Source organism: Stenella coeruleoalba (genome assembly GCF_951394435.1).
Source record: "Stenella coeruleoalba genome assembly, chromosome: 15".
In the NCBI taxonomy this organism is placed as follows: Eukaryota; Metazoa; Chordata; class Mammalia; order Artiodactyla; family Delphinidae; genus Stenella; species Stenella coeruleoalba.
In genome coordinates, this window is record NC_137161.1 from 51,161,827 (window position 1) to 51,188,030 (window position 26,204).

The 26,204-nt window shown below is 55.1% G+C and overlaps 1 protein-coding gene across 5 annotated transcripts; it reads left to right on the plus strand.

Moving 5' to 3' along the window:
• The first annotated feature begins 698 nt into the window (after positions 1-698).
• TBC1D24 (TBC1 domain family member 24) lies at positions 699-24,623 on the plus strand. Of its 5 annotated transcripts, XM_079946193.1 has the most exons (8): positions 715-760; positions 16,975-18,054; positions 19,112-19,270; positions 20,448-20,511; positions 21,568-21,663; positions 21,960-22,182; positions 22,630-22,800; positions 23,515-24,623. In XM_079946193.1, exons 2-7 carry the CDS (start codon positions 17,090-17,092, stop codon positions 22,782-22,784), a joined length of 1,662 nt encoding a protein of 553 aa, XP_079802319.1. In that variant the 5' UTR covers positions 715-760; positions 16,975-17,089; the 3' UTR covers positions 22,785-22,800; positions 23,515-24,623. The 5 variants fall into 5 exon arrangements, with proteins under 5 accessions (XP_079802320.1, XP_079802319.1, XP_079802317.1 ...); XM_079946194.1 differs by lacking the exon at positions 23,515-24,623 and having other exon boundaries at positions 699-794; positions 21,960-22,769; XM_079946191.1 differs by lacking the exon at positions 23,515-24,623 and having other exon boundaries at positions 21,960-22,769.
• Positions 24,624-26,204: the final 1,581 nt, after the last annotated feature.

A 26,204-nucleotide genomic window follows, 5' to 3' on the forward strand; every position in this document is an offset into this window, starting at 1 on the left:
GGACTCTGTGATCCGCCAGAGAGCGCCCTGACTCCCCAAGAGGCACTGTGGCTACCACAGACGCCTGTGGACCCCCATGGAGCTCGGTGACACTGGCTCCCCCGCCCCCTGTCAGGACACGCAGAGGGCGCTATGACTCCTCCCCCAACGAGGACGGCGGCCTCTGGTTCCCGTCTGTCCCGTAGGTCACCTCTGCCTGTCCTGTCTCTGCCGGCTGGGCGTCCGTGTCCCTGCCCCCCGCTGTGTTCAGCCTCTTTTTTGCCCCCTTGAGTCCCTGTCTCTTGTCTCCGTCTGGCTGTCTATCTCGGCCTCGGCCTCAGGAATCCTCCACCCAGGTCCCACCCGGAGGTCCCCCCATGCACTCCTCCGCCCGCTCGGGACCGGACGTCGTGCCCACGCGGGCGCGCGTTCCCAGGTCTACGCGTAACCCGGCAGCGACTCCGGCGGGCACCCCTGCCGACCCCCGATACCCCAGCCTTGCCCACAGCTGGGCCTGACAGCCACCCGCCCACTCGCGCGCGCCCCTCGCCTCTCATCGGGACCCGTGCTGAGCCGGCGCATGCTCCTGCCGCCTCGCCTCGGGGCGTCAGCGCGCATGCCCGGAGCCCGCTGCCCCAGAGACCCGCGGGCGCCGCGGGTGGGCAGCCGGCGGCGCGTCTCGGCGGGGGCGGGGCCGCGTGCGCGCGTGCGCAGAAAGACCGACGCTCGGGAGCTCAGCTAGCTGAGGAGAAAGCGGCGCGGTGCGGCGCGGCGCCGGGAGGTGGGTTCTCGGCCAGCGCGGCGGGCGGTGGTAGGTGCGCAACGGGGTGGGCGGGGGCGTGACGGCCCGGCGCGGGGGCCGCGGGGTCGGGTGGCCGACTGTCACCGCGTCCCGGGCGTGCTGACGGAGGGGGCGTGCTGACGGAGGGGGCGTGGGGGCCTGGCTGCCGGGCCTCCGTCCGAGCGGGGCGCGGGGACCGGCCGCAGTGCGGGTGGCGGTTTCGCAGCCCGCGCGCCCTGGGCCCGCGACCGCCCGCCGGGCACTGCCCGCCGCCGCCGGCTCTGCCCCGCGGCCCGAGCGCCGGGCAGGGCGCGACGTGGGTCCGGAGCCGACCTCGGACCCGCGGGACACCGACCCCGGGGGTCGCGCCGGCGCCCCTCACCAGGCGCTGTCGGCTCTCCGGCCGGCTCCGGGCGAGGCGGCGGTGGGAAGAGCTGGCTCTGTGTCACTCCTTCCTCGGGCGCTTTCGGTCTCTGCGGGGTAGGAAATCCTCTTCTAGACTCGAAGTTGCAACAGATTCTCTGATAACGTTCTGTCTTCGAAGACCTGCAGCTGCTCCCGTCCTGGTCCTACGCTTGCCCCAGGATTACACGCTGCCCACCTGCCGCCTAGGTATCTACCCAGCCTCTGGGTCCTGTCCGGCGGGTGCCTCCTGGGGTGGCCGCTGTGCCAGGCGGCAGCTGTCCGCCAGGCTGTGCTGGGGACGAAAGCGTTTCCACAGGGCCTCTGGGCGCTGTGCTCTCTGAGCCTTGAGTAAGCACAGCTGGAGGTCGGGGGCCCCTGGGCGCTGTGCTCTCTGAGCCTTGAGTAAGCACAGCTGGAGGTCGGGGATGGGCTGCACTCGGTCAAGGTCCTCTTCTGGCAAGGGCGCTGGTGGCCTGGTGGCCTTACTCTGTAGGGAACAGACGAGCGGTGGGCTTCCTGGATTACCACTTGCTGGGCTGACACTTAAGGCCAGAGGCTGAAGACCACCTGGGCAGTGCGGAGGCGCGGGTCAGCTGTTAAGATAGCGATGTGCCTGGGAGGCACAGACCTGGTGGCCGATGTGGCTGTGGTTGTGATGCTTGTGTTGAGGTCTTTACCTAGCTGCTTATTCCTGGTGAGGAGTTTGCCTGCCTTTCCAGGGCCAGTAGAAGGACTTGAAGGTGGTTTTCCTTAGTTCTGTGTGTGTTTTCTCCCAGGTCTGCAGGAACATCTAGGCAATTACAGGGGGAAAAAAATCCCATTATTCATCAGATACAGCGGTTTATTCCACTTGAGGCAAGGGCTCCGCTCCATCTTCACTTTCTAGCCCCAGTACACAGTAGCTACCTGTAAACATTTACTTAATTGCCTTGAAGACAGATGTGCTGGTTTTTTCTTTTTAAGGGATACAGGGTTGGAGAAACAAACCCAGGTAAGAAAAGATCAAGAAAACTCGCAGAGGTTTTACAGTTTCCATTTCTAGCCAGTGGTACAACCTCCACATATGCATCCTTTTATCCTGAAGGTTGGTCCTCGTTTAGTCTTCTCAGGTAAAGCCTGTATGAGAAGTACTTATCCAGTAGCGAGTGCTCTGTTTAGAAGCTCATCTCTCCCTATGAACAGGGCTGGAGCCACGTCGCATTCATCTTTGCTCCCCCATTGCCTCATATGGAATGGGCCAGGGGTTCTCCCTGAATGGTTGTTGAAATGAACCAAGGTGCTAAAACTAATGCAGTGGTTTTCATCTGGATGAAGGGTGACCTTCAGAGGATGTAGAAGTAATCTAGTAATCTAGGCAGGTTTTTCATAATAACAAAATTCACACCCTGAATTTGCAAGTTCACCTGCTGGTGAGCCATGCTAGCTGTCGCTGACCACACCTGCCAGGACTGTCAGCAGGCCAAGTGACCTTGGGCATGCAGTGTTGCGCCTAATTCTCATTACAGTCTCAGCCAATCTCAGAAGACATATTTAAGTGTTTGCTTTTAGATTGTTTCTGGTTTGAAGTACATAAGGACAATGAAGCAGGTTATAAAAAAGCACTTAATATTTACCCTGTTCAATGTTTTACCTGTTTGAGCATAGCTTCTCTGTTATGACAACTCTGTGCAGGGAAGAAAAAAAGCCTTTTCAACTTGAAGCAGCAGTTTCAGTGGCTGTTTCAAGTGTCACTTTCCAAATGGAGATAATATCAGAGAAACAACACCTTGGGCTTTTCACTAAGGACCAACCTAAATTCATTATTTGATGATTTTTGTTGTTCTTTCAGTGCAGGTTTATCCAAATCATAATTCACACGATGAGGACTTGTGCCCGGTATTCTGTGGCTACAAAGTTGAGTGAGCCTGTGCCCTTGAAGAGCTTAGGGTACAGTGAGGAGACGGGCCAGTGAACTGTGGCACTGCAGTCGGCGCTCTCACAGAGGCAGACGGAGCTTGCTATGGGCACAGAGGGGTGGAGTCCAGCTGGCCTTTAGTGGGGGCTCCTGAGAAGGGCTCGAATTAAATTTTGAAGAACGGGGAGTTCCCTGGCGCTCCAGTGGTTAAGGCTCCACGCTCTCATTGCCGAGGGCATGGGTTCAATCCCTAGTCAGGGAACTAAGATCCCACAAGCCTCGCGGTGTGGTAAAAAAAAAAAAAAAAAAAAAAAAATTTTTTTTTTTTTTTTTTAAAAAAACGAATGGGAGTGGCAGGGCCACATGAGGGAATGAGACTTCTAGGCCAAGGCACAGTGTGTGAAGTACAGGAATACAGCTCCCACCCACCGGCTGTTGGGAGAAGGGCAGTGGGTAGCTCCGGTGGTTGGGGTGAGGAGAGGGAGATTAAGTTAAGGAGCTAGGCTGGTGGCAGTCAGGAGAGGCCTTGAGTACCAGTCCCGAGTTTGCATTTTACCCTGAGAGTGGTGGGGAGCCGCTAAGGGATCTCGGGTTTGTGAGTGACTGGTCAGATTGTGCCCTCATGGGTGACCAGGCAGTGGTGGCCAGGGTAGGTTGGTGAAGTCCTGCACTGAGGGCGGTTAACAGAACACGGGGATATACCTGGCGGGACAAAAGGCCCAGCACCAAGGAAGGGCAGTGGGGACAGAAAAGAGAGCAAGACCTTGAGACAAGTGGCTGCAGGGATGAGAAGGACCAGGGATAAAGGAGGACTTAGGGAACATTCCAAGGTTAGGTGACTGGCAGCTGGTAAGGCTGTGCCACACAGAGTGTGCTGGAAGGGACAGGCCTGGGAGTGGGTGATGACTTGCGGTGTGGAGATGTTGAGCTGAGGGTCGGTAAGAATTCCTGGATAGAGATTGGTCTGGAGCCAAGGAGAGCAAACACAAAAGTGTCCTGGGTACTACTTCCTGTGTGGCACTGAAGCCAGGGAGTGGGGTGGTGTGGAGTGAGAAAAAGAAGACTGAACCTTGGAGATGCCTGATGTTTCATGTCTGTAGAGCAGAGTAGATAAGGTAACAAAAATCTGATTAATGATCTCTTGCCTTTTGCGGAGATGGGGGCAGGATAGTGGGCTTTTTATTTCTGTCGTAGAGCCCCTGTTTGTTGGTTAAACAGCAAAATGTAAGATACTAAAGGTGCAAAATCACATGATTGATTCCCGGGGCTTCCTGTCACATGTGTGTTTATTTGCCTTTTGGGAAACTTCCAGATTGTCACTCATCTCAAAGGACCTCATTCCCCTCCAGCCCGACAGTTGGTCCTCTCAGGGCGTTCTCACAATTAGATCTCTGAAAACAGGCCTTCTCAGACACAGAGATAGATCCAAGGTCGCAGAATTCTCTGGGTCCTGTCGCTCTTCTTCCAGGACCCCAGTTTCTGTGTAGTGCATCAGCATTAGCAGCAGGTGGGACTTTGGAAAGACTCTTGAAGATACAGAGGCCAAGTGTATAGTGCCCCCTCGGTAATCTTTCCCCCATGCTGAGGGGCCACACGGGAGAGGGTGAGGAAAGGCAAAAGGAGTTCCTCTTTACCCAAAGGAGGCGCATGGCCCCCAGGGCTGTCCCGGCCTCTGGATAAGTGCTGTTAGCAGTTATCTTCGTCTCTTAGGGAACCTGCTCAGTTAGGGGTATGTGCAACAAGCTCTCCTTCTATCTTGTGCAGTTATGGTCCCCTGCCTGGCTGTGGGACCTTATCCATCTCCCCTGGGTATTGCCCAAGGAGCTGCTGGCAGAGGTCACGTGTGCGCGGTCATGGTTTCTCCCTCCATCCTGCCCAGCCTGCACTCTCCTCTTACAGGCCATTGAGAACCCGCTACACATGGCTTGGCCTGTTTCGCATAACCTGAAACTGTGTGTCCGCCTAATTGTTACACAATTTTAATTGGGTACCAATTGATTACCGATGGGTGATTCTGTTACCAATAAAAGCCCTTCCACTGTGTAGCATTCTAAATGTAGCTCATTACCTGTGTCCCACCAAAAGCTTCCCTGGCTTCTTTCCCTTCAGCCTTTCCTTGAGTCAGTTTGTCCTCATTCCCTAATTATCATCTGTAATTCATTTTTCAGCAAGGGTCATTCCCGCCTTCCTATCTTCCTAAACCTGTGGGCCTTCAAAGGATCCAGGGGTATAGGTTAACTCCACTTGCCTCTGGTTTCTTTCCCTGCCTTCCTGGGCCATCCCATCCCCACCTCCCAGCACACACAAGCACTGTCCTTCCTCGGCAGCCTGGTGAACCCCAGGCCTCTGTCTTGGGCCCTTTGGCTTCTTAGAGCCCATGAAGCTGGGCTGTAGAACTGTCTTTGAATCTGAGCCATGAATGACACTCACTGGCCCTAAACAGCTATGCTCTCCAAGGCCCTGTCCTGTTCGCATGCTGTTTCTGCTGCTTCCTGGCCGAAGGCCTCCTCAGCCTTCAGGTTCTAGGCCAGGCAGGTGCTGGCTAGGGAATCCTTCCAGACCCCTCTTTTCTTGTAGGCTGGGGGCCCAGACACCCTGTGCTTTTCTCTCATAGCATCTGCTCCTGAGTTGGCATGGTCAATACACCATGTCCTCACATCCAGAAGCTCATTGAGAGCTAGGACTGGGCCTTGCATCTTCATATTCCAGCACTTGATACACTGGTGTTCAGGAAGTGTCTTGAATGCCTACTAAAATGATTAAACCTGCAAGATTCCCTCCCAGCCCAGCTCTGTTGTCAGGCCTAAAGATACTTGCTGAGAGCCTGCCATGTGCCCAGCCTTCCGAGGCACACCTATCACAGGCACCTTGCTTAGAATTCAGACCAGTCAAAATTCTAGCTTCTGACAGCTGGGTTTTCTCTCTCTGCTTCTCATTCTGTGTAGCTAGTTGGTTTCTCCTATGCCCTTGGGGGCTGTTGTTGGGAGGACCTTTTGAACTCAGAAGGTAAAGACCTTGAATTAGCAGAGCCCCCTTGCAACCCCAGTCCCTGCTTGTGGGTGGACCAAACCAGCAGTGAGCGGGGGTTGCTCCTTATTGTGGTGCGCAGGCTTCTCATTGCAGTGGTTTCTCTTTGTTGCAGAGCACAGGCTCTAGGCACGGGCTTCAGTATTTGCAGCGCTCGGGCCCTAGAGCGCGCGGGCTTCAGTAGTTGCAGTGCATGGGCTCAGTAGTTGTGGCGCACAGGCTTAGCTGCTCTGTGGCATGTGGGACCTTCCCGGACCAAGGATCGAACCCGTGTCCCCAGTCCGCGTTGGCAGGCAGATTCTTACCCACTGCGCCACCAGGGAAGTCCCAGCGCCAAGTCTTAACCACTAGACCGCCAGGGAAGTCCCCGAGTCCCTGCAGGAAACCTTTCGAGTGGCTAATACGGTTAGGACTCTGCCCTGCTTGGGTCCCATCCATAGGCTCAGTTGCCACTGGTAAGACCTGCATTTGAACTTCTGACCAGCGGCAGCAGATGGGCCAGCCAACTGGCCTACGGTGCTGTGACTAATGCCTCCTTAATGGTTACGCCCCTTTATACCTGGCACGTGCCCTCCATTATGTGCCATCAGCAAAGGGCCCACTATCAGGTTCCGGGTAACTGGCAGCCTGGCAGTCACTGTGGAATGCCAGTTTCCATTAGCATTTGAAAAATCCCAGTGCTGCTTCAGGGCTGAGGCAGAGCCCAGTCTGCCTTCTCATCATGTGAAGATGTCTGCTGGGAAGGACACACGCCTAGAACAAACAAGTTGGCAAATGGCCCCTGTTATTTAGAGTTAAATTTCCCTCTTGGGCCCAAGTGGTTTGGGATTTTCCCGAGTCTCCATCTGTTTCCTTCTCTTGCTTTCTCCTTCCTGGGTACACTGAGTATATGGTGTGAGACACCTGGGCTCAAAGTCACAGTAGAGTAGAAGAGCTTGATTCATAAGCAGCTCATCACAGAGGCCTGCCAAGTTCAAACAGACTTGGACAAGGAGGGGTGGAGTGTGGGGAGGTTGCCCTCAGTCCTGCCTGTGAGGTCAGGAGTCTAGAAAGGCTGGGGAAGGAGGGGGCATTGGGCCGAGGCTTGAAGCAGACTGGCCCGAGAGGAGGAAGAAGAACAGGTGTGTCCTGCCTTTCCCCCTTCCCACTGTCAAGACTCCTGAAGCTGCCCTACGTGGAGGGCAGGTAGGGCCAAATCCTGAAAGGAGGGGGGGTGGGGCGGTGGGCAGGAAAGGGTTTCAGGTGGAGAGCTGGGGCAGAGCGGGTTGGGAGTCAGAGCTGAGCTACGTTGGAGTCACATGAAGTGTGTGAAGGTGGGGAGACTTCAGGAAAGCAGTTGGAGGTATGGGACCTGAGAATTCTTGGCTGAAAAGAAGATGGATTTCTGCAAAAGGGACATTTGAGGGACAGGAACAGGAGCAGCAGCAGCCAGAGAGGCAAGGAGACAGACAGAAGGGGTTTCTGGAGGCCTGGGGAGAGGAGAGCTGAGAGCAGTTGGGTCAGCTCTGTGTGATTCAGGGAGATAAGGGCTCAAAGGTGTCTGTTAGGTCTGGCAGCCAGGCGTGAAGGGCGAGGGGGGAGACATACAGCCTGCTCTCCCCGGGAGCTTGACTGGGAAGGAAAGAAAGAGGAAAGGCTTAGCTCAAGGGGAGTGTTGGGTGCTGGGGTTGGGGGCCTATCTAACAGATCCAGGACCAAGGGTGGGGGTGCATATCAAGGGCCAAGGTCAGACAGGAGAGGATGCTTCTTGCGTGACACTGGGTTCTCAAGGAGAGTGGTAGATGTGAAGCTGTTGGCTAGTGTGGGGACCAGGGGCGGGTGCCACGAGGCATGCTGAGGGCTGCCAGGTGGCTCCAAGGGCCACGAGCAGGGCAGTGTGATTTTCTCTCTATAGTTGGTCAGGCTGGCCTCTCGTGGGGCTTCTGGGTAGCTGAGACAGGAGCATGGAAGTGGTGGAGCTGAGGCTTGGAGGGTCAGGTCTAGGCTGAGCAGACAAGGAAGTAAAGTCACAAAGGATTGGCGGTGCGGGGAGATAGAGTTATGGCGAGTGGGAGGAGGGCAGTGAAGAGCTTCAGGACAGTTACAAGAGAGTGGGGTGTTTGTGATATGCGCTCACTGAGTGGAGGAGTTTCTGGGGCTGACCTGGGTGTAGATGAAGCATCAGAGATGTAAAGGTTTCTAAAGTTGGGGAGCTTTGGGCTTCCCTGGTGGCGCAGTGGTTGAGAGTCCGCCTGCCGATGCAGGGGACACAGGTTCGTGCCCCGGTCCGGGAAGATCCCACATGCCGCAGAGCAGCTGGGCCCGTGAGCCATGGCCACTGATCCTGCGCGTCCGGAGTCTGTGCTCCACAACGGGAGAGGCCACAGCAGTGAGAGGCCTGCGTACCGCAAAAAAAAAAAAAAAAAAACCCAAAAAGTTGGGGAGCTTTGAACCAGGTCTGCCTGCTTGACCCTCGAATGCCCTGCAATGAGGGCAGCTGAGAGGAGGAGGCCAAGAACTGGAATGAAGTGTGTGGCACGTCCTGGGGAGACCCTGGACAGAGGGGTGTCAGAACCCTGGGGAGACCCTGGAGAGAAGGGGCAGGGTCCCAGGGAGAGCCCCCTGCTTTCTGGCCTGGAGGAAGGGTGCATTAGGGGAGAGGATGAGGAGGTGGGGGATTGTTTGCTACAAGCCAAGTTCCAGAGCAAGAAGAGATTTGGGAGTTCGGAGTGAGGTCAGTAAAAAGCAAGGCAGCAAAGGAAGCGAATGTGGGGGATCGGTGACCGTAGTCACCCCAATCAATGACACTGTCACCACCAGTCATCCGCAGAATTGGGAATCATCCTATTGCTGAGGCCTTGGGCAGGGAGATGAGTATCCTCGACCTAGGACTCCAGACAGAGTCTTGAAGCTGTGTCTCCGAGGCCTCCAGCAGATCCTTGGGAGTGGGGTTGGGCATTTCCCTGGCCTCTCCCTATAGATGGACGGGAGCACTGGGCCTCTCCTAAGGAAGTCAGACTTGGACTTGAGAGGAAGGTCCCAGCCTGAGGAGAGGGTGGAATGCATCCTGCTCCAGGCCCCACCCACCCTGCCCCTTCTGGGTGTGCTAGGTGGATGGCCTCAGGAATAACTCCCACCCCCCACCTCCATCCACCTTCTCTGCCTCAGAGCTCCACCTGCCATACCCTACTCACCAGCCCAGATTCCCTTCCAGGCTGTCCCACCTGCCCTGCTCCTCTACCCAAATACCCTACAAGCAGAGCCACAGGCAGGAGGTCATCTGCTCTTCCCTGTCCTGCTGCCACATTCTGTGCCTGGCACCCTGAGATCTTATCAGACAGTGACCATGTCCTGTAATTGCTGTGTCTTTCTCATCCCCAGACCTCACATACCCTGAGGGCTAGAGTGGGGCCACTAGTTGTTTGAAGGATTCGTCATTCTGCTGCGTCCTGGCTGGGGACCAATGGTCTCTGAGGGTGAGGGGCTCCCTAGAGAGCGCGTGCTCTGAATTCCACCCTGGGGAAACTGCCTGAGAGGAGCATACGTTTCTTGGTCACGTGGAACTCCTCAGGCCCAGGACCTAGCGCCTCTCACTGCCCCTCCTTCCCATCTGTCGCCCCGTTCTTGGCCGGTCGGCAGGGCTGGAACCAGCCTCCTTCCTCTTCTTTCTTTGTTTCCTGATCTCACTCTCAGGAAACAGATGTGGGATTGCTCAGAGTGAAGGGGAAGAACTGAGACACAACTGTGCAGCACCCTGTCCTGTGGTGCAGTGACTAAGGCCCGGCCAGGCTGAGCCCTGGTTGCTTGGGCTATGAGCTATTCCTGCAGCCAAGGGGGAGGGTGGGGAGTGGTCAGGCTGGGCTGGGCAGAGGTCAGTAGGAGTGGGTAGGCTTCCTGGGGAGCACCAGGCTCCCTCTGCACAGGGCTGACTTTTTCCACCTGGGCCACAGTTGGCTCTTTGGTGGCCTCTGGGTATGTGGAGGGGCCATCTGTGAAGCCCACTGGGTGATAGAGGAGTCCAGGAGCCAGTGTAGGTGTCAGGGCTGAGGGGTGGGTGTCTGGGCAGGATCTCAGCACAGCAGCCCAGGGTTCTGCCTCACCTAACCTGCTCTGGCATTTGCCTGAGAGGCATCTGTGTCATAACAGGCACTTTAAAATGGAGCACTTCCTCTGCCCCACCAAAACCCCACCCCTGGGCCAGAATTCTCTGTTCTTTGCTTGGGTCTTTGCCCCCCACCCCAAACAGGTCACCTCATCTGGTGGAATCCACCCCATCTTCTGTATCCTCCCTGGCCAGCTCAGCCCAACCCTCCTCCTGCCTCTGCTTCTGGACTCTGCCCTCCTTCCTCCTTGGCCACCAGGGGTTTTTTCTAAAATGCAGATATGATATGTCACCTTCTGCTTCGGCTCTTCTCCTCCTGCTCCCTCTTGTGTGGGGGTGATGTCTGGTCTTCTAGTGCAGCTGGCACAGAAGGCCATCAGCCCCTCCTGTCCCACCTCCGGTCACTCCCTACCATCTCTCTGAGGCTCCCCAGTTTGCCGTGCTCTCCCTCATGCATTTGTCCCCACTCCCGTCTTTGTACACTCAGGTACTATTGTCCCCTCTGTGGTACTCACACCGAGTCAACGCCTGCCTTGGTGGTCTGCCAGTGCCCCGCCTGGGCTCTCGTAGTCTCACTGTGGATGCCGTGACCACTGGTCTCCTCGAGAGCTGTCTTTTACTTTCGTATCCCCGGTGCCCTGCCCAGAAAAGGAACTTCGTAGAAGTTTGTCAAATGAATAAAAGTTTGAGTCAAGGGGAGGCATGATGGGGTGCTGGGCCCTCTGGGAGAGGCAGCCTGTAAGGAAGGCATAGTGCCGAGTGTTGTCGGGTGGTTAAGATGGAATCACCCAGGCTTAAGGGGGGTGGGGGCGGTCTGTCACATGCAAGTGAGTTTTTTTTCAAATCCAGTTGTTTGGGAAAATCATGTTCCCCACTAAAAAGGTGAGAAAGGCAGAGGTCTTGTGACTATCAGACCATGGGTAGTGCTTTGGGATAGCAGTGTGGCATTAAGAAGCCAGCCCTCAACTGGCTGAGGAGGGAGCGCAGTGGGGCTGGCCCTCCTGGGTGACCTGCGCTCCTGAGATGGGAGAGGGGTCGAAGACACTTGTGGGGTCACTCTGGAGGCAGAAGTGGCGGGTATGGGGTGGGAGGGCTTCTCCCACCCCACTGGCCGCCTTCCTCTTCCTGTGGGCACACTTTGGGGGTTCACCAAGGAGAGCAGAGTTCGAGTTTATTTGACCTCCCATGGGGTGTTTCCAGCCAAAGCGTCATGTCACAGGAACTCCCCTCCTCAGAAAAGCTTCCTGGCCCAGGGTCCATGGGACTGCAGTCCTAGAGCTGCTGAAGGGGCCCCCTAACACCCCTAAATAGAGGTCACTTAGTTCCACTTAACGTTTTTATTTTTTCTTTTTAAGGAATACTTGCTTTCCATTAGGTAGCTTGAACTCTCAAAACAGGTATAGTATTTGTGAGTAAAGGGACATGACGGTGACTGGAAGGGGCTTCCGGATGGGGAAGCAGTAGCACAGGCAGGGAAGGGGAAGAAGGGCCCTCGAAGAGGCCATTCGAAGGGACCATCCCAAAGAGAGCAGGGGCCTTCTCGGCCCGTGGGAGAACCTTGGCAGCAGCCTCCTGTGGCTGCACTGCCCCCTTAAGGAGGGGCACGGTTCAGCTTCACCACAGGACTGATCGGGCATTAGCATTGACCTGCCTGACCCCATCACTCCCCAGACGTCCCTGAGCCAGTGCCAGACCAGCAGAGCCCAAGGAGCAGTAACGACGAGAGGCCCTCGGGACTTCTGAGCTGCCCTGGTGAGCCAGGCCGGGCTGAGTGCCTTCTATAAACAGGCTCAGTTAATCCTCACAGCAGTCAGCTTTTAAACCCGTCTGTTGGATCACATACCTTCCCTGCTTCCCACTGCACTTAAAGTCCAGGCTCCTCCCCGTGCACGATCCAACCCATGGATGTCTCCGCTCTTCTTTCTCACTGTGCCCTGGCTGTACTGGATGCTTTTCCCTTTCTGGAGCAGGCCTCTTCCTGCCTCGGGGCCTTTGCACGCGGTCTTCTCGTGGTCCAGAGTGACCTCTCCTCAGCTCTTCTGGCAGCTTCCCTCTCATCACTTCAGCTCGGCAGGGAAGCGGTCCTCCTGACAACCCTAGCTGAAGTAGCCGCCACCCTCCAGACACACGGCGTGGTGTCCCAACTATCTGAAATGGTCACTGTGTGCAGTTCTTGTGAGTCTAACAGGATGCTGAGCAGAATTTTTCCTGTTTTCCCAGAATTGCAGGTTAGGCCCAAAGCTAAGGACAGAAAACACAAAGTTCTTTCCTACATTCTAAATTCAGGGAGCTGTGGGCAGCTGGGGCCAGCCTCCTCCCACAGGGCTGATGGAGAGGTGCCACCCCAGAGCCAGCCCTGCCCCCACCCTCTTCTTCTGCAGTGAACTTGAGACTGGGGGGGGGGGGGGGCGGTGCTTAAGGTGAGTGCAGTGTTTGAGATTAGAATTCACTCCCTCCCTCCCCTTCCTGAGGCTGAGGGAAAGTGGTTTCCTAGTGCACCTGCCGCCAGGGCCCCGCTGGCAGAGAAGAGTGGCTGTTTGCCCTGGGCTGCCACAGGGCAAGGGGGAGTGGAAGAGAGTGGGATGTGCCTGTGTGTGGGGTGTCACCCACACCCTAGCCAGTGAGCCCAGAGTAAGAGCTTAACCCACAGGTGCTGTGTGGGGATTAATGTCTGTCCAGTGGCTTATATTCATTGGCTCCATTTTAGAGACGGGCACCAGCTGTTCGGGGAGGAGGCATGGCTTATCTGAGGTTCAGCCCAACAAGCGGCAGAACTGGACTCTGAGCCCGGCCTGTCTGACTTTAAACTGGCTCGCTTCCCGAGTAAACTGCTTCCCTTCTCTACCACTGGCTGCCAGGCATGGACCAGGGAGCACAGCCTCCTTCCTGGGCCTGGCGCCTCAGTCAGGAGCTGGGGGACTGTGGGGAGCCGGTGAGGCCTTGTTTCTGAGTGGGAGCTGGAGGTGTGGACAGTGTTGCAGGATGGCTGCAAGCTGCAGGTGGGACAGCTCGGGGAGGGTGTACCTTCACCTCCACACGGTGAGTGAGGGTCCAGCCCAGCGACTTTGTGTTTTTGATCCGTTTCCCATCTCCTGACTTCCCCTTCCCAATAGCCAGCTTAAACTATCTAACTGGGTTGTGGATGCGTGTGCACGTAAATGAAAGAAAAAGGTTTTGAAGGACATGCACTTAGATGTGAACAGTGATTACCTTAGGTAGAAGAGGGAGTAGGATTGAGGGGGTAACTTAAACAGGACTTTACATTTTTACTGTATAATTTTGTATTACTGGATGTTTTCATGATTATGTGTTTATGTAAAAAACAAACCAAACAAAAACCTGCCCTGAGACCTGGCTTTATAGATGCCTAAGGAGGTCATCATAAGCCTTGTTTGCCCTGCTCCACAAACACCATGCTGTCTTTTCAGGTGGGAGGAGGCCTGCAGGGATCCAGGACCTCCTTCAGGGTCTTCTGCACCTGTCTTTGCCTCGGAGTCCCCAGGCTGCAACAACTTGCTACAACAAATAAAACAGTGGGGGACTTCCCTGGCGGTCCAGTGGTTAGGACTCTGTGCTTCCACTGCAGGGGGCGTGGGTTTGATCCCTGATCAGGGAACTAAGATCCCACGTGCCCTGCGGCACAGCCACAAAAGAACAAACAAAAAGTGGGTCTTGGGCTTCCCTGGTGGCGCAGTGGTTGAGAGTCTGCCTGCCGATGCAGGGGACGCGGGTTCGTGCCCCGGTCCGGGAAGATCCCACATGCCCCAGAGCAGCTGGGCCCGTGAGCCATGGCCGCTGAACCTGCGCGTCTGGAATCTGTGCTCCACAACGGGAGAGGCCACAACAGTGAGAGGCCCTCGTACCGCAAAAAAAAAAAAAAAAGTGGGTCTGCTTCTCCCTGAAGGTCCTTTCTGAAGGAATTTGCAAGGTGCAATAACCGTTTTTGGAGTTTCCAGTTTAATGTTCAACCTGAATCTGAGGCCACTTGAGCAAGATTTGGCACTGTCCTGCCTAGCTCTTATCCTGTTTATAAACACTTTTTTTTTTTTTTTTTTTTTTTTGCGGTACGCAGGCCTCTCACTGCTGCGGCCTCTTCCATTGCGGAGCACAGGCTCTGGACGCGCAGGCTCAGCGGCCATGGCTCACGGGCCCAGCCACTCCGCGGCATGTGGGATCTTCCCAGACCGGGGCACGAACCCCTGTCCCCTGCATCGGCAGGCGGACTCTCAACCACTGCGCCACCAGGGAAGCCCATATTCTGTTTATAAACATGTTTATTGCCCTGACAAGGAGTGGATTCTATTCGAGAAAAGAGGATAGGCCTGGGGTCCCTCCAGAGGCTAGTGGGCTCAGAGCCTAGAACGAAAGATGTAAACTGTACAGGTAATTCACAACCTGGGGAAATGGGAGAGCCCTAACTGCCATCCCTCCCAGGATAGAGCAAACAGACCAACTGCCATTTGGGATTCTTTTCTGGGGAAGAAGTTTCCAGCACTGGCAGCGCCTGGTCCTGCTGTGGGTAAGGTTTTTCCAGTGGGATGTGTTAAATAGATGTTGTCACAAAACCTTATTTCTGTGGGAAAGTCCCTATAAAAACAGTATCAATGGATATATATCCAGGGACTTGAACAGATACTTGTACCGCTGTGTTCACAGCAGAATTATTCACAACAGCCAAAAGGTAGAAACAACCCAAATGTCCATCGACAGATGAATAGATGAACAAAATGTGTTCTGTCCATACAATGGAACATTAGCCATAAAGAGGAATGAAATTCTGATGTTGCAGGGAGCAAGGATGAATACGTGGAGCACAGGATTTTTAGGGCAGTGAAAATACATTTTATGATACTATAATAAGAGTACATGTCATTTTATATTTGTCCAAACTCATGTACAACACCAAGAATGAATCCTCATTGATCTATAGATTTGGGTGATGTGTCAGTTTAAGCTCATCAGTTGTAACAAATGTACCATCTAGTGGGGAAGGTTGATAACCGGGAGGCTGTGCATGCGTGGGGGCAGAGGGTATGTGGGAAATCTCTGTACCATCCTCTCTAGCTGTGAACCTAAAACTGCTCTAAATAATAGTCTTAAATTCAAAAAATATATTCTCATACATGCTATAAACATAGATGAACCTTGAGGACATAATCAGTGAAATAAGCCAGACACGAAAGGGCAAATATTGTATGATTCCACTAATATGAGGTCCCTAGAGTGGTCAAATTCATAGGAAGTAGAATGGTGGATAACAGGCTGGGGGCCAGGGAATGAGGAGCTCGTGTTTAAAGGATGCAGAGTTTCTATTTGGGAAGATGAAAAAGTTCCAGAGATGGATGGTGGTGATGGTTGCACAGCATTGTGAATGTACTTAATGTGACTGAACTGTATACTTATAAATGGTTAAAATGGTAAATTTTGTTAGGTATATTTTAACACAATAAAAAAACCCACCGTATCAAGGTGATTTCTCAAGACATCTTCTTGAATATAACAGGTTTTACATTACAATTCTTTCCACTCAATATTTTTAAAATGTTACTTTTAATATTTTCAGATAAATGTTCTTGATGCAAGCAGAACCAGAATGATCTGGTCATTTACCAAAACTCACTGAAGCAAACCCTTGTGATAACTCTGGACAGTGTACCATCCCAGGTGGAAAGGTTAGTCAGAGGTGCATGGGCAGACTATTGTACTTTAGTGTTGAGGACAGTAGCCTTTGGCAAAACAAATGTCAGATTGCGGTATTCTGAACGGTAGACTTCTGTCTTGCTGTCCACATGCAGCCAGAGACTCTCAAATAGCACATTTTATCCTTTTTTTTTTTTTAAATGTCTGCACGAATCTCAATAGTTGCCCAAATCCCCCAATACTTCTGGTTCATTTGGTTCCAGAAATGTCTAATTTTGAAGCTGTGACACCTTCCATTTATTTCTCAGCCCTCATGTCTACTCCCCACCACTGAGTCTTCTCGGAATACCTGCCCGAAACTTAGCTGTTATTTTTAGAGAATTAAGAGCTGGCCTCCAGATTGCAAGCCAGGGGTCTTGGGGCAGAAACGCAGCATCTGTTGACTTCATGGAGTCTTCTTGACTAGCTGCTCCTTTTACAAGGCCTGCAGGGTGAAGCGTGGGGGCCCGGTGGGCCACCCACCCCTGAGCAGAGAGTTGTTTCCAGTAGAGTCAGCCTCTCGAAGCCCTTTCTCATGACCCAGAATCTATGTGACCTCTTCCAGTATCTTCATAAGCCCCAAGGAAAGAAATTATGCTCCAGAGTTCGTAGTGAATTCTCAGAGTATCCACTTATCTTAAATGGAAGCCCTACTGATACTTTATAGAAAGACTAAAACAGGACTTCCCTGGTGGTGCAGTGGTTAAGAATCCGCCTGTCAATGCAGGGTACATGGGTTCGAGCCCTCTTCCGGGAAGATCCCACATGCCGCGAAGCAACTAAGCCCGTGCACCACACTACTGAGCCTGCACTCTAGAGCCCGCGAGCCACAGCTACTGAGCCCACATGCCACAACTACTGAAGCCCGCGTGCCTAGAGCCCGTGCTCCACAACAAGAGAAGCCACCACAATGAGAAGCCCCCGCACCGCAACGAAGAGTAGCCCGTTTGCCGCAACTAGACAAAGCCCGCGCGCAGCAACAAAGACCCAAAACAGCCAAAAATAAAAATTCATTAATTTTAAAATAAAGTATACAATTCAATTAAAAAAAAGACTAAAACAAAAACATGTGTTTTTTTAATGTAAACCTTTATACACGCATACTAAGCATGGTTTTTAATCCTGTAGGATATGGGATGGCAAACAGGTTAGCAGAGAAGCCTCGGACAGAGCGCTGGTGGATTTAGCTGCTCTTCGCCCCCTCCTGGCAGCCCTAGGCCTCCTCCTGGGCACGCCCTGCGCTATGGACTCCCCGGGCTACAACTGCTTTGTGGACAGGGATAAGATGGATGCCACCATCCAGGACCTGGGGCCCAAGGAGCTGAGCTGCACCGAGCTGCAGGAGCTGAAGCAGCTGGCGCGCCAGGGCTACTGGGCCCGCAGCTACACCCTGCGGGGAAAGGTGTACCAGCGCCTGATCCGGGATATCCCCTGCCGCACGGTCACACCAGACGCCAGCGTGTACAGTGACATCGTCGGCAAGATCGTGGGCAAGCACAGCAGTGGAAGCCTGCCCTTGCCCGAGTTTGTGGACAACACGCAGGTGCCCAGCTACTGCCTGAACACACGGGGCGAGGGCGCCGTGCGTAAGATCCTGCTGTGCATCGCCAACCAGTTCCCTGATGTCTCCTTCTGCCCCGCGCTGCCTGCGGTCGTGGCCCTGCTGCTCCACTACAGCATCGACGAGGCCGAGTGCTTCGAGAAGGCCTGCCGCATCCTGGCCTGCAACGACCCCAGCAAGAAGCTAATCGACCAGAGCTTCCTGGCCTTCGAGTCTTCCTGCATGACGTTCGGGGACCTGGTGAACAAGTACTGCCAGGCAGCCCACAAGCTGATGGTGGCCATTTCAGAGGACGTCCTGCAGGTCTATGCGGACTGGCAGCGGTGGCTGTTTGGGGAGCTGCCCCTCAACTACTTTGCTCGCGTCTTTGACGTCTTCCTGGTGGAAGGTTACAAGGTGCTGTACCGCGTGGCGCTGGCAATCCTCAAATTCTTCCACAAGGTGAGAGCTGGGCAGCCGCTGGAGTCAGACAACGTGAAGCAGGATATCCGCACCTTTGTCAAGGACATCGCCAAGACTGTGTCTCCCGAGAAGCTGCTGGAGAAAGCGTTTGCCATCCGCCTCTTTTCTCGGAAGGAGATTCAGCTCCTACAGATGGCCAATGAGAAAGCTCTGAAGCAGAAGGGCATCACTGTCAAGCAGAAGAGGTAGGCAGGGGCTACCATCAGGGCCCAAGTGGGGTGGGGCTTTGGGGGAATGCATTCTGGGTGCTTGGGGCCTGAGCCTGTCCAGCCAGCCATCCGTGTGTGGATAGAAAGCCACGGGAAAGGAGAAAGGGCCTTCCTGGCTACAGCCACAGGCTGCTGAGGCAACTGTGGGTGCAGGAGGCATAGGGTCCTGTTCCCGGGTACAGGGGCCATGGCTGAGATGGAAGCTGGATGCTGACCATGGCCCCAGCAGGTCCAGCAGTGAGCCAGGCTGTCCTCCTTGGGTCATTTTAGAGCAGCTTCTGCTCCACCACTCTAGCTCTGGGCTCCCTTGCCGGCCATTCTCGTGGCTGCTGAGCGTGGCCCCCTGCCCTGAGCACAGACCCCTGGGGAACAGGCGTGGCAAGGGCCCATGGTGTCCTGAGACCTCGGCGGCAGACGCTGTGAGTGTACTCTAGGTGTGGAGGCCTTTCTTGCAGGCCAAAGGCAGGCGTATCCTGGGCATCAGTACTTGCAACTAACCTCTCCTTGTCTGTTTTATTTTTCTTCCTCTTCTCCACGTCTGTTGCTTCCTCCTGTTTTTCAGTGTTTCACTTTCTAAAAGGTAGGTCTGGAAACCATGTCTCCACGCCTGGCTTCCCTCTGTCTTCCAGCCTGGCTGCTTGCTCTGGCTCTCGGCGCTGGCTTCAGCAGTGCTGCCTCAGAGCCTGGCCGAAGTTCAGGCCCTGTCTGTCTGCCTGTCGGTGCTTGGCTGGCCAGGAAGCATTGTCTTTCAGAGCTGACTCACTCTCTATCCCCATTAGAGAAAAGGTGCTTTTGTCCCCACCCAGGCTGGGCGCTCTCCCCTCTGTGTAGCGGGGTGGGAGCAGGACTCCAGGGGGACAGCTCCACCCCGTTTCTTCCTGAGGGCCCCTAGAACCAGGCTCTGACCTGGCTGAACAGGTGAGACGTTTCCTCCAGGCTGAGCTCACACAAGAGGCTCTGCACACCTCCAGGGTGGGGGGCGTGGCCAGGGCTGGGGTCGCAGCTGTGCTCTGACCTCTTCCCACTCCCCCAGGCAGTTTGTGCACCTGGCTGTTCATGCAGAGAACTTCCACTCAGAGATCGTCGGCGTGAAGGAGATGAGAGACATCTGGTCATGGGTCCCTGAGCGGTTCGCCCTCTGCCAGCCCCTCCTCCTCTTCTCTTCGCTGCAGCACGGGTACAGCCTGACCAGGTAATGCCCAGGAGGCTGGGGAATGCTGGGCCTACCCTCCCAAGGCCCCAAGGTATGGACTTCAAGGGCCAGACAGTGCAGAAGGGGTGGAGTGAGCTGTGGAGTTGCCCAGCTTCTTCGTCCTTCGTTCCGGGAGGTTATGGTGGGCCTGGAAATGAGCCTTCAAACATGAGCACCTGGGCAAGGCCCTGTCTCTTCCTGGGGGGCCCTAGAATTGGGAGCCCCTTTTCTGGGCATCTCTCTCTCACTCCAAGGCCACCCAAACATCAGATGTCATTACAGTACACGCCGTAGCTCCAGGCCCCCACGTAGGCGTTGTGATGACACGGGAGGCAGAGTTTCCCTCCTGGGAGCTTACAGAACTGTCAGGACAACTTGAGGCGGCCGGCCTTGGTTCACTACTCCTCCACCCCACTTCATCAATTCACACACCAGGTCCATGTTGGCCCTGTGGGCTGTGCCGGGCCCTGTACAGGCTTCCCCCAGGGCACACTGTCTCCCAGGGTCACTCTGCCAGGCGTGGCCACCCCCCTAGAGCCTCAGATGGCAGGTAGCTTCTGACCCAAGGTCTGGCTTGGGTCATAGGTGATGCAGTCGGGGCTGGCCCAGCCACACAGCAGGCACCAGAGCTGCGCTGACCTGGCCCCCACCTCTGTGCAGTGTGGGAGGCCTGCTGAGGGACGGCTAAGCAGGGCCACCAGGGATGCCAGCCAACCCCTGGGCACCTGGTGCTGGCACAGCGGCAGCCTCAGTCCTCCTCACATGCTTCTCAGTGCTGCCTAGCTTCCGAGGACGTTCCGAGCTTTCCCAGAGCAGGGACCTGTTCCTCTGGTTCTTGCTTCCCTGAAGCATCTGGCACGTGGCTCTGTCTGCTGGGGGCCCTCTGCCATGCAGCTTCTCCTGTGTGTCACACCAGGGCAGAGAGTCCTGGGACCTTTGACCGCTTGGCCTGCGGACCTCCTGGCCAGGGCTCCATCTTGTCTGAGAAAAGTGCCTGGGCCAAGGTGTTACCATCCAAGCCACTGCGCCTGGTCCCTGGGAGAGGAGGACAAGCAGTTTCCAGGTCCATCCACCCCCAGACAGCCTGGGGCAACAGAGGCTGGCTGAAGTGGCACAGGGAAGGGGTGCAGGTGTGATTGTTACTGTCAGGACTGGCATGTGTGGTCTCTGCCCCCAGGTTCTATTTCCAGTGTGAAGGACACGAGCCCACCCTCCTGCTCATCAAGACCACGCAAAAGGAGGTGAGGAGGGACCAGAGGGAGCTTGGGGTCCTGGCCTCTGATGAGCTCTGGGGGAGTCTGTGCCCCAGAGAGGATGGGTGTTCCCTGATAGCCCCTACCCAGGCTCCCTGGGCTTAGGGGTGCAGAGCAGGGCCAGCCCTCTACAGAGAGGTGAATGTAGCCTCCCCTAGGACCCCCTAAGTACCCAGAGCCTCCCTGTTTCCCCTTGGGGTCCAGGCCCCAAGCCTGACACAGCCTGGCAGTTTAGAGGAGCTTTGCAGGAATGCCTAGTGAGTGAGGCCTCACCTCCTCCTGTAGTAGTTGGCCAGCACCAGGTGAGTTGTCTGCCTTCACCTGCCTCCAGCCCCTGACAGGTAGTTCTCAGGGCCTTGTTCTCTGCAGTGCTGTCATCTGGAAAGTATCTAAGATGTCTAGAATAAAGTCAGAGCTCACGCGCCCCAGTCCTGGGGGTGTCTGCATGAGATAGAGGCTCCTCGTTCAGTGGCTCCCGAACCTGCACCTGTGGGAGTTTCAGTTTCTTCACCCTGTTGCAGAGTCTGCGTCTGGCTCTCCAGGAGAAGCCCAGGCATCTATGTTATAGCAGATGGCTCTGATTGTCAGATACTTTGGGCAAATCCTGTAGCGACTCAAAGGAGTGACTCTTTAATGGTGAAATCAACCACTTTGCTGGCTGATGGGAGGGTTGGAAAACGTTTCTTGAGCAGGGGTGCTTCCTGGAAGCTTCCATCTGAGGGGCCTCCCTGGCACTGATGCCCACAATCAGAGTGTGGATATGGAGCTTATTCCCATGCTTTAGGGCCCAAGAGGGAAATGAAAATATCCCAACTAAGCTGATGGCAGCCGAGGCAGCCCCCGCGCATGGTCACTGCCAGCCCCATGCCCTCCAAACTCTGACTTTCCCATACTACTCTCCAGCCCTGGCCCTCAAGTGTGAGGGGGGCTGTGACCACAACACCCCCAGCTGTGACTGTACTGTGGCTTCTCAGCAGGTCCTGAGTGAGGGGACACTCCTGCAGGCAAGCAGGGCACAGCCTCACCCTGGGCCTTTCTCCCCAGGTGTGTGGAGCTTACCTGTCAACAGACTGGAGTGAGAGAAACAAGTTTGGAGGCAAGCTGGGCTTCTTTGGGACCGGAGAATGCTTTGTGTTTAGGGTGAGTGGGCCTCCCTGTGGGAGATCACCCCCACTCACGTGACCCTGTTTACTTCTATCAGAGCTGTTACCCTACAGGCTAACCTCGCCGTCTCTCTCTGGTTTGTGATCATTAGACCGTGAGCTCCGTGAGAGCGGGCAGGCCCTCATCTGCGCTGTGTGGCGCCATCTCCCAGCCCCCACTCAGGGCCTCACTCAAGGCACTGATGATGAATTGGGTGGGGTGGGGGGCGGGAAGCTGGCAGGGGCCCTGTGGGCGCCATGTGCCAACTCCTCATGCTGCCCTTTTGCCCTCAGCTGCAGCCCGAGGTCCAGCGCTACGAGTGGGTGGTCATCAAACACCCGGAGCTGACCAAGCCTGTGTCCTTGGAGTCTACCACCATTCTGTCCTCGCCCTGCCACTCTGTGTCCTCAGACCCTGCTGACCGCCTCTCGCCGTTCCTGGCTGCTCGACACTTCAACCTGCCCTCCAAGACGGAGTCCTTGTTCATGGCCGGGGGCAACGACTGCCTCATCATAGGTGGGCGCCTCCCTGCACCTCAGGCTGGGCTCCTGTCTGCCCTTGGTCACTTAGCCTGGGAGGAGGGTACGGGGTCGTGGGTGGCTGAAGCCCCAGGCCAGCTCTTGCTGAGCCAGGTGATAGGTACCTCACCTGAGGGACAGGCAGAGCCCCTGTGATGACGGAGGAAGGCAGTGGGATTGTTGGGGGTGGAGCATGCATGCGGGGCAGGCGTGGGGACCTGAGGCTGTGTGTGGGGAATTGAGCTCACTAGCAGGGTCTCACCAGGAGCCGGGGGACTTTACAGAGTGGAAAGCCAGCCCCGTGGTTTTAGAGAGGCCTCTGGCAGGGCTGCACAGGGACGGCTCCAAGACTTGCCCTGTACAAGTGGAGTTGCTCAGGAGCAGAAGGAGAGCCCCTTGGGGGCAGCGCTGGACAGCGGGCAGCCACTGACCAAGCATCCCACAGGTGGAGGGGGCGGCCAGGCACTCTACATCGACGGGGACCTGAACCGGGGCCGCACAGGCCACTGTGACACTTTCAACAACCAGCCCCTCTGCTCTGAGAACTTCCTCATCGCTGCTGTGGAGGCCTGGGGCTTCCAAGACCCTGACACCCAGTGACAGGCGTGATCTAACGGTGACCGAGCTGCTGCTGTAGGGTGGGGTGGTGGCTGGGCCCCTTCTTCAGGGAGGAGGCAGTGAATGAAGACCGCCCCCCCCCCCACGTGCGTGGGCACCATCAGGGTGCAGCTGGGCTCTGGTGCTGGGCTGGGGAGTGGTGCCAGCACCTCAGCTGGCCAGGCCTGTCCCTCCTGGCCCTTCTCAGACCTGCCCATACTTGCTACTGTCTCCACCTCGGACTCAGGCCCTGGCTGTTCTCTGTGCAGGCATCCTGTGCCCAAGACCGGAAGGGTTAAGTCTTGCAGCCCCTGAGCCTTGGTTCTGTGGGGTGAGAGGGGTGGGGGAGATGAGACTGGAAAGGCAGAGGGAGCCTGCCCCTCGAGTGTGGGTCCATGGCACCCCCTGCTGGTGCCTCTGAGCATGGCTCCCAAGCAGGCCCTGCGGCCTCCTGCTGGGCCTGCTGCTGGTGGTTCCCTAGGGGTGTGTTGGTCTTGGGAAGACAACAGGCATCCTGGGGACTATTCCTTAGCAGGAGCATCTGCCTGAAACTTCTGACTCAGTTCCCTCCTCCCCATACTGGCCTTCTGGGGGTGCCTCTCAGACAGGAACAGCAGGGTGAAGGCAGGGAGGGTAGGCTGTATGCAGGGCTCTGGGCCCCTCCCGAGGGAGGGCCGAGGGCCAGTAGGATGAAGGGCTGCAGGGGACAGTACGTGTCCTTGTGTTTCCACAGAGCCTGATGCTTCTGCTGGGCCTCAGTGTGTAGCCACGCCTAAAGAGGCTGACCAGGGAGGGGCCCTCCGTGACTGACCCCAAACCAACCAACATTTCCAGGGGCCTGCCTGGAGAAGCCTGGACCCCTGGAACCTTTTTCAGCCCTCCTCCTCTCCAGCTCGGGCCCTCCTTAGCTCCACTGCAGTCCTTGCGGCGGCCCCATTTCACTGCAGTGACGTGGCCCAGGATCCTGTCCAGACCCCTCAGCATGGAGTGCTGGCCTCGTCCAGGCCTACCCACCTCACCTTCATTGTGCTCCACACACCCTCCCCAGCTCCCTGCCCCCGAGCACCTTCCTGACGCATCCCTCTGCATGGCACGAGTTCTCCTTCTGCGTCTCTCAGGGCTGTGTGAGCCCTGCAGGGAGTGGCCCTCCCACCCCATGACCTCCCTCAGCTGGTCCTGAGGGCCTGGGCACACCCCTGAGGAAAGAGGACAAGCGGACATCCAAGGGGCTGTGCCGAGGCCATGGCAGCCTGCGCCACAGATGCCAGGGGGTCCTGCCTCTCCATGTCCCCACATGCCACGCCTCTGTCCTCCACATCTTGCTTGCTCTTCCTGTGGGGTGCTCATCCTCCCCTGCCCACCTACTCAGATCCCCCCTGAGCCAGGCCAAAGTGATACAGAAGGAAGGACCGGGAACCCTGTGTGGCTTTGGGCAAGCTGATGAACCTGTCTGGAACTCAGTTTCCCCAACTGTAAAATGGGGCCAGTCATCCTGCTGTGCTGTACCCACAGGACTGCTGAGAGGCTCTGAGGGGCCAGTGTGAATCCCTGTAGAAGGGAGAGGTGTTGGGAGGTGGTGTCACAGCTTACCCCCCCCACCAGACCCTGCAGCCCTCGCTGCCCTCTGTCCTCGAGCCCCCACAGCCCTCACCTGTACTTTGGTGTTCATTAAACACAGTCTCGTTACATGAACTCCAGGGATCCCGAGTCTGGTTTCTTCAATTAGGGGGACCTCCCGGGGCTACCCGCCCCTGGGCATGCCACCGAACAGGGTGCAGCCTCCTGCTTGTCAGTGTTCTATCACGGGAACGTCGAAGGCCTTTTAAAAGCACAGCCTTTCAGAAGCAGCTGAAGGCATACCTGAGCGCTATTTGCATGGCCTCCTCTGTAAACTTCCTGAACTGGGGTGTTCTTTTTCTGGAGAGTAAGTCCAGAGGATTCTCTGTGGCTGCCCCAAGGGCCCCCAGAGGTCTGCCAGGGAGGGTGACTGCTGATTAGTCACGATTTCTGTATCATGAGATCTTCATGTGTGCATGTAAAATATTCAGTTTCTTTGAATTTCACATCTTCTCCCTAACTTTTCTGCTAAACTAAAAGGTATGTGGTTATTATCTCTATTTTTTATTCTTATTATTGTCCTTGTTATCTGATATTAGGTGTTAATACTCTATTATTTCTTCCTGATTATTACTAGCATTTTATGTTAAAAATTAGCCAAAGTTTTATGGATTTGCATAATGAGTTATTTGTTTTTCTAGAAACATTTGAAAATTTATTTCAAAAACAAAAAATTAGGGACTTCCCTGGTGGCACAGTCGTTCAGAATCCACCTGCCAATGCAGGGGACATGGGTTCGATCCCTGGTCCGGGAAGATCCCACATGCCGTGGAGCAACTAAGCCCGTGCGCCACAACTACTGAGCCTGCGCTATAGAACTGCAAGCCACAACTACTGAGCCCGCGAGCCACAACTACTGAAGCCTGCGCACCTAGAGCCCGTGCTCCGCAACAAGAGAAGCCACCACAATGAGAAGCCCGTGCACTGCAACGAAGAGTAGCCCCTGCTCACCGCAACTGCAGAAAGCCCACGCGCAGCAACGAAGACCCAACGCAGCCAAAAATTAATTAATTTTTTAAATTTTTAAAAATAAGGAAAGCAGGGGCTTCCCTGGTGGCACAGTGGTAGAGAGTCCGCCTGCCGATGCAGGGGACACGGGTTCGTGCCCCGGTCTGGGAGGATCCCACATGCCGCGGAGCGGCTGGGCCCGTGAGCCATGCCCGCTGAGCTTGCGCGTCCGGAGCCTGTGCTCTGCAACAGGAGAGGCCGCAACAGTGAGAGGCCCGCGTACCGCAAAAAAAAAAAAAAAAAAATAAGGAAAGCAAAAAATTGAACATAGATTAAACCAATTCATTATCAAAGTGGACTGTATGCATTTAAGGCTTTAGAAAATCAGTTTTTAAAAAATAATTTGTAATACAAGAGTAAGTCATTTGTATTTTATGAGTTTTCAGTTTTAATTATTGAATTAAAATAAGTATTTCAATTTTTCCTATTTTTATAAGTTCCATGCCTATTATTTTTTTCAGGTTTTCAGAGCAACTTGTTTTAGAAAATTCTGAAGATTTCACAAGGGCTTCAAATTTCTTTTATCTATTTCCTGAAGCCACAGAGCCTTTATAATAGTCTCCTTACATATTTTATGTTTAGTAGATTCAGTTTTTGTCACTTTATTTTGAAATAATTTTAGATTTACAGAAGAGTTTCACGGATGGTATAGAGCTCCCACGACCCCTCCCTACCCTCCCCCAGTGTTAATAGTGCATGTTTATCAAACCTAAGAAATGACCATTAGTATGATGCTGGAAACTTAAACTACAGTCTGTATTCAGATTCCCTCAGTTTTTCTATAGTCGTTTTTGTTCC

Coding starts and splice junctions, on each gene's coding strand:
- TBC1D24 (XM_079946194.1), top strand. CDS start 17,090: ATGGACTCCCCGGGCTACAACTGCTTTGTGGACAGGGATAAGATGGAT. Junction 18,055..19,111: donor ATCACTGTCAAGCAGAAGAG/GTAGGCAGGGGC, acceptor CCACTCCCCCAG/GCAGTTTGTGCACCTGGCTG. Junction 20,512..21,567: donor TCAAGACCACGCAAAAGGAG/GTGAGGAGGGAC, acceptor CTTTCTCCCCAG/GTGTGTGGAGCTTACCTGTC.